This window comes from Taudactylus pleione, unplaced genomic scaffold (assembly GCF_031769625.1).
Source record: "Taudactylus pleione unplaced genomic scaffold, aTauple2 ptg000092l, whole genome shotgun sequence".
Lineage (NCBI taxonomy): Eukaryota > Metazoa > Chordata > Amphibia > Anura > Myobatrachidae > Taudactylus > Taudactylus pleione.
The window spans coordinates 5,988,789-6,001,221 of NW_028284494.1; the positions used below are offsets into that span (position 1 = coordinate 5,988,789).

The 12,433-nt window shown below is 46.7% G+C and overlaps 1 protein-coding gene across 4 annotated transcripts in view; it reads left to right on the forward strand.

The window, feature by feature from the left end:
- Positions 1–12,433, forward strand: part of IL6ST (interleukin 6 cytokine family signal transducer) — a 60,574-nt gene that overhangs the window by 27,425 nt on the left and 20,716 nt on the right. For all 4 annotated transcript variants that reach the window (XM_088469399.1, XM_088469400.1, XM_088469402.1 and 1 more), the window contains exons 2-4: positions 2,054–2,113; positions 8,192–8,506; positions 10,142–10,262. In XM_088469399.1, coding sequence (XP_088325525.1) covers positions 2,062–2,113; positions 8,192–8,506; positions 10,142–10,262 — 488 coding nt within the window. In that variant the 5' untranslated portion in view covers positions 2,054–2,061. The remainder of the gene's footprint in view (positions 1–2,053; positions 2,114–8,191; positions 8,507–10,141; positions 10,263–12,433) is intronic.

The following is a 12,433-nucleotide window of genomic DNA, read 5'->3' on the forward strand; positions in this document are numbered from 1 at the left end:
ACCCCCACCCAACCTGACATCAAGTAAATGTGCAGGTTACCACCTCATACCAAATGCGATCTTGTTTTTCTGTGCCAGTGGGTAACCAGCCTAAGCTAACATCCGTTACTGTGTGGAAGGACCTAAGAAGGTCTTGGCCCTCATTCAGAGCCGGACGCTCTGAGCAGAGCGCTCGCTCTGAATGAGGGCCGTCCTACATAATTATGGAGCGTCCTCCTGGACGCTCGTATAGCTGTGGGTCACCACCCACAGCCTATACGAGCGTGCAGGTTGATGGTCGCGATGGTCTTGACCATCGCGACCATCGCCACTGCGAGCCGGAGCCTGCGGTTGAGTTTCTCAACCGCAAGGCCTGGAGTGATTTTGGCTCTATCAGAGCCAAAATCACTCCCACTGACATCACTAGTGATGTCAGTGGGCCGGCTTCTGACGGTAGGCGTTCCCTTTGGAACGCCCCCGTCTGGGAGGCACGCCCACCAAAGGGGGCGTGCTGTCAATCAACATCGACAGCACGCCCCCTTTGATCAGACACAACGAGCGAAGGAAAGTCCTTCGCTCGTCGCGTCTCGCGCATGCGCACGACGGAGCTCCCTCCATCGTGCGCATGCTCAGTGCACACCATCGACCCACTTGCGAGCGGACACCCGCTCGCGAGTGGGTCTGAATTAGGCCCCTTGTTCCTGTCATGTCTGTTGACTTAATCACTCTGTATTATTTTGTGGCAATATGTAATATTGATGATCTTTGTATATAACTCAGATATTTTTTACAAATGGAACATTATTGCTTCCTCAGGTGATGAAGGATTTTGGGCCAGATAGGAGGGAAGTGGTGTAACAGGCCAACTAGCAATAATTACTATATCATTACCATTTGCGCATGCACTCGCTCCACTTAACTCCTCCACAGGCTTCTCATGGCAAGTGTGGATATTTATGTACGTATCTATTTACACTATGTAGACAAAAGTGATTGGACAACGACCGTAAATAGATCAAGAGATTTTATTGACATCGGTATTCAGTAGGACCACCACGGCAGGGCCGTCTCTAGGGGTGTTCGACCAGTGCAGTCGAACGGGCACCACCCCACAGAGGGCGCACCCCTCCCAACATCCTGATTTCAGCGGGACAGCACTGCCCTGCTGTTCCACCCGTGGGCCAAAGTGTCCCGCGGGTGGTCAAATTGGGAGGTTGGGCACCCCCACCGCCGCGGCAGTGCCGGACCCCGGAGTAGCTGACTGGATGCAGCGCGCATACATTCAGTGCTGGGGAAAGCCCAGCTAGTGACTGAGTGCTGGGCTCTCCCCAGCCTGACATTACATGGGAGGCGTGCCATGCAGGCACTCCCCCAAATAGCGTCACTCAGGGGGCATAACCTATGGTAGTTAGGCCACACACCCATTACACTGAGCCGAAACAGGGCGCGGCTACCCCTGGAGCTGGCCCTGCACCACGTGCAGTGGTTACAGCGGATACCCTTCTTGGCAAAATGTCCACAAGTTCCTGGACAACAGCAGGCAGTTTGTTTTGCCATTCCGCCTTAAGTAGTGACCAGCTGTGACACTGAAGAAGGTTGAGTCGGCCTAGAACGCACCTGTCGCTCCAATTCGTCCCAGAAATTCTCATTGGGGTTAAGATCTGGACTCTGAGCTGGCCAGACCATCCAGGTTACCGAATTTTCTTACCAGTCCAGCGTCGCCTTGGAAACGTGACAGCTGGCATTGCCGTCTTTTTAAAAACATTTGTTGTTTCCATAGAACTGCAAGTGCATGGGCCTCCCTACAAAGTCTTCTTGCCAAAACTGCCACATTAGTGTCCATTTGGAATTCGTGTGCAATGGTACGCATGGTATGCGGGCGGTGTCCAATCACTTTTGTCTACATATCATTGGTAATAGGGATTAAAAAGATATTAATTCATAAATAATTGATTGTAGAGGGCAAGCACTAATATGAAGACTGTAGCCATCTTCACAGGTAAAATAAGCGTAACTCTTATGTATCTATAGATGTTTGGAAAGTTTTACTGACATTTTACCTTTTTTCTTTCAGTTGCCAACATGATTCGGCTTCATTTTCTCTGTGTCCTCTCGACAATCTACATTGCACAAGGTATGTGAAGAGAAGACCAAGCTGATTTTGTACTCTTGACACTTCTGCAGTGGCGTAACTAGAGGCTCACTACTGGGGGCACTGCACAGGGGGGACCACTACAGGGGGCACTGCATAAGGGGGACAACTACTGGAGGCACTGTGTAAGGGGCACTGTATATTGGGGATCACTACTGGGGGCACTGTATATTGGGGATCACTACTGGGGGCACTGTATAAGGGGGACCACTACAGGGGGCACTGTGTGGGGCACTGCATATGGGGGACCACTACTGGGGGCCTGTATAAGGGGAACTAATCGGGGCCTGCATAAGGGGGACCACTACAGGGGCACTTTATAGGGGGGGAACTGTATAAGGGGCACTGCATTAAGGTACAAATGGAAAGAAATGTTCCCAGTGACAAGAAAGGGGTGTGTGTCATGCTGACACGCCCCATTTTTCAGTGGCCACACCCATTTTTCCGCGCACATAGGGGGGCTCCATTTTCAAATTTGCCCTGGGCTCCAAATACCCTAGTTACGCCACTGCACTTCTGTATAATAACATTGCCTTCAAAGCGGAGATATGTACTACAGTTAAAACTTTGCCTATATGAGAATGCTCTGTTAACAAATGAGTTTTCACCTTCTTACCCGGAAGTGGAAATGAGACAGAGGGGGAGATGTATCAAACCATGGAGAGAGATAAAGAGGTCTATTTACTAAAGCCTTGGGCGGAGATAAAGTGGACGGAGATAAAGTACCAGCCAAACCAACTCCTAACTGTCATTTTTCAAACACAGCCTGTGATATGGCAGTTGGGAGCTGATTACAGAAAAAAGGAGAGATTTGCCCCCCAGCACACTGCAGCAAAAACAATACTTAAATCCTACATGATAATAGAAATTTAGAGGTATTAGTTACACACATTTGCAAATATATGAATAAGCGCCAGGCCAATCGTCAAGGCTTCTCTATACTGGCGTCCCTAGCATTAAGGGGTTCACGTCCGAGAAGCGAGGCACCCCAAAAAAATTCCAACCAAGGGCCATCCCCAGGGCATCACACGAAAAAGGGAAAAAGGTGATAGTGAAGTATAAAGAAAAGATGTGTAAAGTTAAATCAATAAGTGTTAATGAAATGATAAAGAATTAAAATGACATAAATAATGTACAAACAGTATTCTATGTGAATTAAGTGGTGATGCCATGAGAAAGGCCCAGTCATAACCCCCCCCCCCCCCCCAGGGGTCCCCACTCCCAAACGCTCACCCCTAAATAATTATTGCTACATAATGGTAGCACCCACTCTGGGTCATATAATTACAATTGATGTACTGCATGATAACAGTACATATATAAGTTGGGAGCTGATTGGCTGGTACTTTATCTCCATCCAACGCTTAGTAAATAGACCCCAAAGTACCAACCAATTAGCTACTAAACTGTCATTTTTCAAACACAGCCTGTAAAATTAGTTAGGAGCTGATTAGTTGGTACTTTATCTCTAAGGTTTCATATATATCTCCCAGAGTTGTGTATCAGTCTTCCTCGTCCGTAGTTGCATATCCTTGGTTCAGAGGCATGCACAGCTCGAAAACAAACATGCGCAAACCCGACCCAGCTGTCTGATGTTTATGTCCTAGACTCTCTTCCGGGCAGATATCTTCAGATATCACAGTAGCCGAAGTGCAGAGAGAGACGTAGTGAGTTCCCTTCCGGTAGCAGACTGCACTATAACTGCTCCAGGGCATACTGGCTTCTGAGCAAACCCTTCTCTCTTGCTTATTGCATATTGCAGAATGGTGACCAATCACTTCACAGTTCAAATGGATTCCAATGTTGGTGGATGTTCATTTATAATAGTATATGACATGCACTGCATTATATGCCATGATTTTATGTGTAAGGTGGAACGTGGCGATTTTCAGTATTTTGCAGATCTCAACAGATAACCTGTGAATTGCTGCTACATATTGTTAGCAGGGAGAAGAGAAGGTATGAGGGTCTGAATCGTAGACCTTTATCATCTGTACTATTATCTGGCTGTTAGTGATAATAATGTTCATGCACTGTGAAATTTTTGTCTGTTCCCCCTTTCCTGGCTTCCTTGTGTCCTCATTATGGTTGTTTTAGCTGGAGTGTATTATACCACAATTAATAGATTATGGTTTCTGATCAATTTGAATAGATTATAGGTTGGGCTGAAGCTTATTTTTGCAAGAATAAAAAATGTAAGATTCTGCACTGACAGGACTGGTATGTGTTTTCTGTTCTCTTGTGATCGCCGTGTATCCTCATCGTGCGAACTGTACCAAGTGTTAGGCCCGGTACACACTAGGACGATATCTGCATGATATGTCGTTTCCAGGCAAATTGGATCGACATATGGTGCGGATCGTACAGTGTGTACGTCCGATCGCGCGCTCCCGCAGGTCGTGTAAGATAACTTCAGGTTCACCGTGTTGCACGGCCAATCAGAAGATATTGTCTACGATGTGGTGCAGTTCAATGAAGGACTGAATGAGCTATTATTCCGTCATTCATAGGATTGCACAGTGTGTACGGGCCATCGCGCTTTGTCCGGGCTGAAGGGAATTCGTCCCAACCACCGTACTGATTGCTGTCGTCCTAGTGTGTACCCAGCCTTCATATGTAAGAATTATATGCGGATATTTAAATTCTTTTTAAAGGAAGACTAATAAGGTAAACATACATACAACATAACTGGGATGTAAACAGTAGGTTGAGAATGTCTACACTGACTATGTCGATGCCTAATGTTAAGTTACGATGACGACATTCTCAAATGTTAACCTTATGAACTGTCGACATTCTCATTAGAGTTAGGCTGCGGGTGGAAGGGTTAAGGTTAGGCACTAGAGGGAGGGCTTAGAGGGAAGAAATAGTCACTAACGCGGCAGGGGCTGGCTGGCAACTTTTTAGCCTGGGGGCGAAGTCCAGAGCACTGGCCCATAAGTAACGGCTCATCCTTAAATAGAGATGGCGAGATCTCGCGCACGGACCGACCGGCACAATTGAACAATGAGTGTCCTAATCAATAACTCGCATAGGGATGTCCATTTCATTGCATACACTTATATAAATAAAACATTATAAGAAGTAAATAAAATGTTGAATATTTCTCAGAAAAAGAGACAATATGGGGATCCATTTAACAACGAAACATAATCCCTTTAGCAGTTACTAATGGGGTTATGGTCTCCTTTAATTATTTAACAAGCAGCCTGCACCATCTATACATGGCGATAGTGATGCGGTCCCCATAGCAGGCATTGAGGACCCAGCAACAGCTTTTCCGGCTTCAGGGAAGCCTTGCAGGCTTTGCTGTGGAAAAAGTAATCGCGGAGAACAACAAAAGACAAAAACTACCTTTTTGGGGCACTCTTTGCTGTGCCCCTGGCAGGTGAAAGTGTAATGCACATGTGCGGACTGACCGTCACATAACACAACAGCCCGTAGATGATAGCCCAAGTGTATATGTGTGTGTGTGGGGGGGGGGGCTGCAGGCCAGCAGTCTGCAGTCAGTGGGGGTGGGGCTGGAGGGCAGCAGTCTGCAGTACAGGTATGTAGGAGAGTAGCACTCTGCAGTCTAAGGCCCCCATTTACTAATGAGTTTTATCACCAAAACGAGTGATAAATGTCACTGTGTATGATAAATGGTGCTCCAGCCAATCAGCTCCCAACTGTCATTTTTCTAACAGTTGACAGTTAGGAGCTGATTGGTTGGAGCACCATTATCATACACAGTGACATTTATCACTCGTTCTGGTGATAGGGCCTCATTTATTAACAAGTTTTAAGTGTGTGTAGGGGGTGGGGCTTGTCTGCAGTCCAAGTGTGTGCGTGGGGTAGCAATCTGCAGTCCAAGTATGGGTGGGGGAATGGCAGCAGTCCAAGTGTGGGGGGGGGGAGGAGAGGAGAGTGTGGAGGCAAGCAGTCTGCAGTCCAAGTGTGTATGGACCTGCCAGGCAGATTACAGTTCCATGTATATACCCACATTAGGCTGCACTCACTTCAAAGAAAGAAACACAAGCAGAAAGGTGATCTATATATCACATATGCAGGACCCCCATCCTCCCCCTCCTCATAAAATTTGCATTTGCCCCTTGTGTGTCATGAGAGAACTCACACTAGCGTATGCCGCCGGGTAGTGCGTTGCTGCGGCCAGGTGTTGGGACAGCTCTCCTGCCCTCCCACAGTAGAGGGCGGGGCTCTGAGTCAATGGGGATCACCCTGGGTTAAGGAGGTGTGTGACAGCGTGGTAGAAAGACTTAGGCTGGCAGGAGTTGTGCCCGTAGGATGCTGGGTTCGGGACACACAGGCAGAGGCGTAACTGCAGTGGCCAGAGAAATTCTCGGTGGTATTGTGAAACCCTGCTTAGCACAGAGTACTGTGATGGCACGTTCAGGCAGGGCTGCGCCCCGGGCGACGGCCTTGCTAGCCCGTGTCTAGAACTGCCACTGTACACATCAGACACTCACCCCCTCTATACACATGGGCTGTATCTTCACAGGAGAATCCTCACTGGTCTGCTGTACAGGAGCTACCTCCTCACTGCAGGTATGCCACAGCCAAATATCACTCCACCTCTTGTCTTTTGCAGGGGACTCTCCCCCTCACTGCAGACCTCTTACTGTAGCTGCTGCACTGGGTATTATAGTACTCTTCACAGGAGCCCTTTAACATACAGAGCTTCCCAATTCTTTTTCATTGGGGGAATGAATGCAAAGGGGCTCCTTGCTTAGTGGAGCCCCTGCACAAAATACCCATCCTCCGTCATGAGGACGCCAGGAACCTGAGTCTTTAAAGAATGGCCCTGACATCACAGGCTGCAGCCACAGAAAGGTATATTTCCCCTTCAGATTCTGTACCTGGAAGTGACGTCAGTGAGGGAGGAAGTGCGGTTTCCTGCCCATACAGTCCACCAAAAAAAGAAACTAGTTCGCTCGCCGCACTTCGGCACAGTTCATATTCCCCCTGTATGCCCACATGGATGGTAGGGAATGACGTTGGACAGTCACGATGACGTTAGGGCCCAGAAACTGAAGTGGATCTATCCACTTCTCTGCAGCCACTGCCGGGACATGATGGCGCCTGCAGCAAGGTCACGCCCCTTCTAGACATGTGAGGCCACGCCCCTGTGCAGCCTGCTTCCCCTTGTCCTCTCGGTGATTGATGGATGATGTCACCAAAAGGCGGGGCTTAATTGCAGCAGCACTGGGAGGTGGGGCATAATTGTGGGGTGAAGCTTAAGCCAGGTGCTGCAGGGTATTACACTGTGACAGCACTTACTGTGCAGTAGTGTCTAGATGCCCTTCATGGAGAGGACCCTGACGTTATCAGCTACTGTCCAACGTCATTCCCTACCATCTACGTGGACATAGAGGGGGAATATAATCACCACAGTGCCCGAAGGGGATAAGTTTGTACTCTAGGTTGACTTTATGGGCATGAACCCGCACTTCCGCCCTCACTACACGTCCCTTTCAGGTTGTTAGTGCGAAGGGGAAATAAGCTCAACCCTTACTGTGCCTGACGGCCCTAGCACTGCAGAATTGTACCAGCCCGAGCAGATGCCCACACCGGCCTAGCCTGCCCCTGAACACCAGTGGATCAGTGGTCAGTGATTATATATATATATATATATATATATATATATATATATATATATATATATATATATATATTTTTTGTACACAGATGCACGAACGGATCTCGCTGAGCCGTCCATGCTTCTGTGTCTTTTATCACAGGTGCACGGGTTGCAGTGATCTGTGCGTGCATCTGTATCGTCCATCGTTCGTCAAATTGTGAAAGACACGTTGCATCTGCATCGGTATAGTGCCTACACATGGCACTTTTTAAACTATTTGTTATTCCAATCAGTTGAAAACTTCAATATCTTTTTTAAAAAAAATCGTACTGTGTAGGGGCTTTAAGTATTGTACCTGTCGCCATTTTGGTGTATAAATTATGACTGTCGACATTTTGACTGCCTAAGAATTGTACCCCACCCCTTGTAATGTAATTATAATGTCACCTAACAAATTATTTTCTTTTGAAACTTTATTTCAGGTGGATCTTCAGTCAATCTGTGTGCTGATATCATTCCCCAGTCACCGGTTGTGGAGCTTTACACCAACCTCACAGCTTACTGCATTCTAAACCAGACCTGTTTACAGCAGCACAACCACAAGGCCCGTAGCGATGAACTATACTGGGAAGTTCACTCTCAGAGGATTCCAGAGAGCCAGTACACAATCATAAATGAGACGGTCTCTAGTGTGACTTTTGAGCCCACTCTGGCTATGGGCTCTGCACTCACATGCAGCATTGATCTTCATGGACAGATTAAAACCACACTTCATGGAATCTTTATCACCTTGGGCTGTAAGCATATATGCAAACTACTTCTGCTTTATGGTATTCAGTCTCCGTTATGTATTCTAGACTTAGGAGATGATTCATCCTCCCTTAGTTTCTACAAAAGTGGGTGAAAATGACCATTTTCACCTACTTTTGTAGATATTAAGTTCCAAGGCCATTCATTAACTGTGTAACGCAGGAGATATCACTGATGTCTTCTGGTTACAATTGTACCACGATAACTTCCACAGTCCCCATACTTTAGTTCAAGTTCCGAAAAAGCATCTTTTCCTGAACTTATTAGTGTTACTGTACCCCATTCTGAAATGGCGTGCAAAGCTGCCGTTTACGCAATGACAGACTTGGCCTCATAGACATGGAGCACCACGGTGATCGGAGTGTTGGAGAAACGGCATCAGGGAGACCTTCCCTTGCAGACAGGGGGATCTCTGCACTCAGATCCTCTCCCCAGTGTCCACACTCCCACACCACGTCCTCTCTCCGGTGTCTCATACCCGCTTCCCCACCCCTCCAATGCCAGCTCCCATCACCCCATCAATTTTGCTCTGCACTTCCATCATCTCGGCTCACCAGCAGCGTGCTGCCAGTTTCTTGTGCGGACAGACATGAGAAGGTTCCTTCAGAGCAGAGGTCATGGGAGAGGGCGGCGGAAGAGGGGGAGGGGTGGAGTGGGGACGAGACATTGGAGAGCAGATGTGGGCACAGGAAGTGGTCAACATGCCAGTCTGACTAAATCCCGGCGTCTAAATCTCGACGCGGGACTAAAGACAGGCGTCGAAATCCCAACGCCCGTCTAGATCCCAGCGCCGGAATCTAGACAGATGGCTTCCAGAACAAAGGTAAGCAGGGCAGTGTAGGCGCTTAGACGTCGGAGGAAGGGGAGGATTAGGGTTAGGCACCATCCCGGGAGGGTTAAGTAGTGAAGGGCTCCGGGCACACGGAACAGCAGGGAAAAAGGTGAAGGGACACCCACTTATGGAAAAAAAAAAGCTCTCCCCGCAGACCGAGCAGCTTTTCGGAAGTGATACTTACATTTTGGAGACTGTCATCATGCCTCATTAATTTATGTTGAACTGACCGCGAGTTCTATACCTAATTATAATTATCAATAATAATAAAAGGGATTCCCAACAGTATAAATGTGATTTTTATTTTGCTTATTTTTTGTTACAAATGTCAAGTCTCCAAAAGGTCACTGAATCTAGAGAATATGGTGTTTGTAAATATTAGCTCAGGCCACAAAATGGCTGCCCCCATTGTGTGTAGCTGTCAGGTACATTTTTAAGGGCTGCAAGCTTTTATTTGCATAGAACATAGAAACGAGTTAATACTCATATGCCCCAATGGATCAGTGCCATCTGTAGTAAGATTAGCATGAAAAATCATGCAATTCTTTGTTTAAAGCTACAAGCTATTGAATAAATACTCTCTTAAACATGGAATACGGCGAGAAGATAATAAAATGTCATAACTTTAAATGACCTTCAATTACCTCCTATGTCTTTGCCTATTTTTACCCAGTCTCATTTTATTACTCTTTCGTTCCCACTTGTAAAGCTGGTGCAATATAAATGTTAATAAACAAATAAATTCTAAAACTCCTCCATGTGATTAATATCTGTTTGTTGTATTTTGCAGTACCTCCAGAAAAGCCTAGGAATCTGTCCTGCATTTGTTATAACCTAGAGAACTTGACCTGTACATGGATACCAGGGAGACCAACAATAATTGACACGCAATATACTGTAAAACAAACATGGTAATGAAAGTTTGGTTATAGATGCAATTGATTTGGATTTGGATTGTTATATGCGATAATTTGATAATTAAAGCTTCAAACTGTTCCTAAGTGAAACGAAGCAGAATTGTAAAGCGACGTGTTGTCCTAGATGGTTGACCTCTTACACACTGTACAAGCGGCCATTTTGTCTTGGAAGTATTCATGAGAATGCAGCCAAATAATTTATTAGGACATCTGCATACTCATGTATATTGTCTCATCCCACAAAATGGCTGCCTTCAATGTGTATATTTTAAGCAGCTTCTTGCTAAATATAATTTTGTGTATTTCCATACTATGATAGAAAAAAAATAGCTACTATTACTTTTGTTTCATGGATAATTTGCATCCGCTCCAAGACTTCTCATTACGTCGTACAAATTCACTTGCATGAAACACTTAAGTCGGACCCATTGGAGGGAATTAATTTGTTTTATTTTGGCTGCAGCTCCTGTCCAAAGTGACAGGAGTTAAGCTGGGTACACATAGACGATATGTTGTCCGATCGGAGCGACATATGAGGTACATCATCTAATGTGTACCCATGATATACGCGCTTCCACGAGTCATTGCGACAACCCACGTCAGCCCTACTGCACCCCCCCTTTGGATCCGGCAACAGCAAGTGTGTGTGCCCTTGCCGCAGGCCAGTCCGCAACGTTGGGCTGGGTACACATCGTCTGTGAACCCAGCATTAGTCAGTAGTTTTTGGTGCTGGCCGCGAGTGCCACGGGCCTCCATCACTTATTGCGGATGTCGCGATATTGAATGTCTACATATAATCCGTGTTGACATTTTGGTTGTCTAAATATTGTACCTGTCAACATTTTGGTATATTTTTTGAATATTTCAATTTTGATTGTCTAAGAAATTTACCAAATCCCCAATTTTGGCCTGCGCACGTGTAACAAAAACAATCGGACAATTTTAGACACTGCATGCGTGAGCCGTAAGGCTGTGCACGCACAGTAACCAAATTTAATAATGTGAATATGAGATTGGAGTATGCAAGCATGGGATAAGCTAAGCTTCCCGCATCACCATAAATACCGTGCCTGTGAATATCCCCCATTATTACCTGAAGAAATATGACAAGGAAGCGAAAAGGCGTCCCCACCCCACCACCCAGCAGATATTAGTTTTTCAACTGTTCGAGGAGAACGTAGAAAAATATTGCTTATTAAACAATAATTAAAGGGATGCAGGGCTTCTATAGACAGTGGGCCTGATTCAGAGGCGCTAGCAAATAGCAAGCACTCGCTTTGAATCAGGGCGGGCGCTTTTTTTAAAAAAAAACCGGCCTCCTGACCGCTCGCTAAGCTCTGCGTGACCACCCACAGCTTTAGCGGGCGGCCAGATGATGGTCGCGACCATCGGGCTTGCGACGAGACCCTTGTGGTAGGATCTCGTTCCTGCAAGCCCCAGTGAGCTTCCTGCTCTAATAGAGCAGGAAGCTCACTACCGACATCACGAATGATGTCAGTAGGGCCGCCCACAAACGACAGGGGTTCCTTCAGGAACGCCTCCATTTGTCCAGCCACCCCTCCCACCCAGCCTACAAAACGGAGCGAGCTGTCGATCAACATCGACAGCCGCCCCGTTTGTAGCGAGCCCCGGAGCGAGTGAATTTTTCTCTCGCTACAGGGCTTGCGCACGCGTGGCGCGTGCGCGGTGCCCCACCATCGACCTGCTTGCGAGCGGGTCTGAATCAGGCTCAGTGCTTTTTAGCTGAAACTGTTATGAAGTGTTCCGGCTGAGGTGGGAAATCCCTCTAGAAATACTACATGTAGAGTAGGGATTATTTATCTCTGCTGTTCACATGAGTGGTACGTAAATCCATGGGTCAGAACATACTGCTGGTAAAACATACTTGTGTTACATTCAGGTTTTTGTTATTACTTACAATGTGATCGGCATACAGAGGACCCAGTGATCACTATTCTTGCAGCTTCCTTTTGTTTTTGCATACAGAATGCAGCTTGGGGCATCCTCTGACCGCCCTAGATGGAATGAGACCTTACTGTCCTACCATAGCTTGTATGCCATAGCAGCCTCTTCTCTCTAGTTCTCCTCTAATCAGACGTTGAGCCGTGCTTGGGCTTCCTGCCGCTCTTTATTAACCTCGTGCACTTTTCTCCTTCTCTGTAACC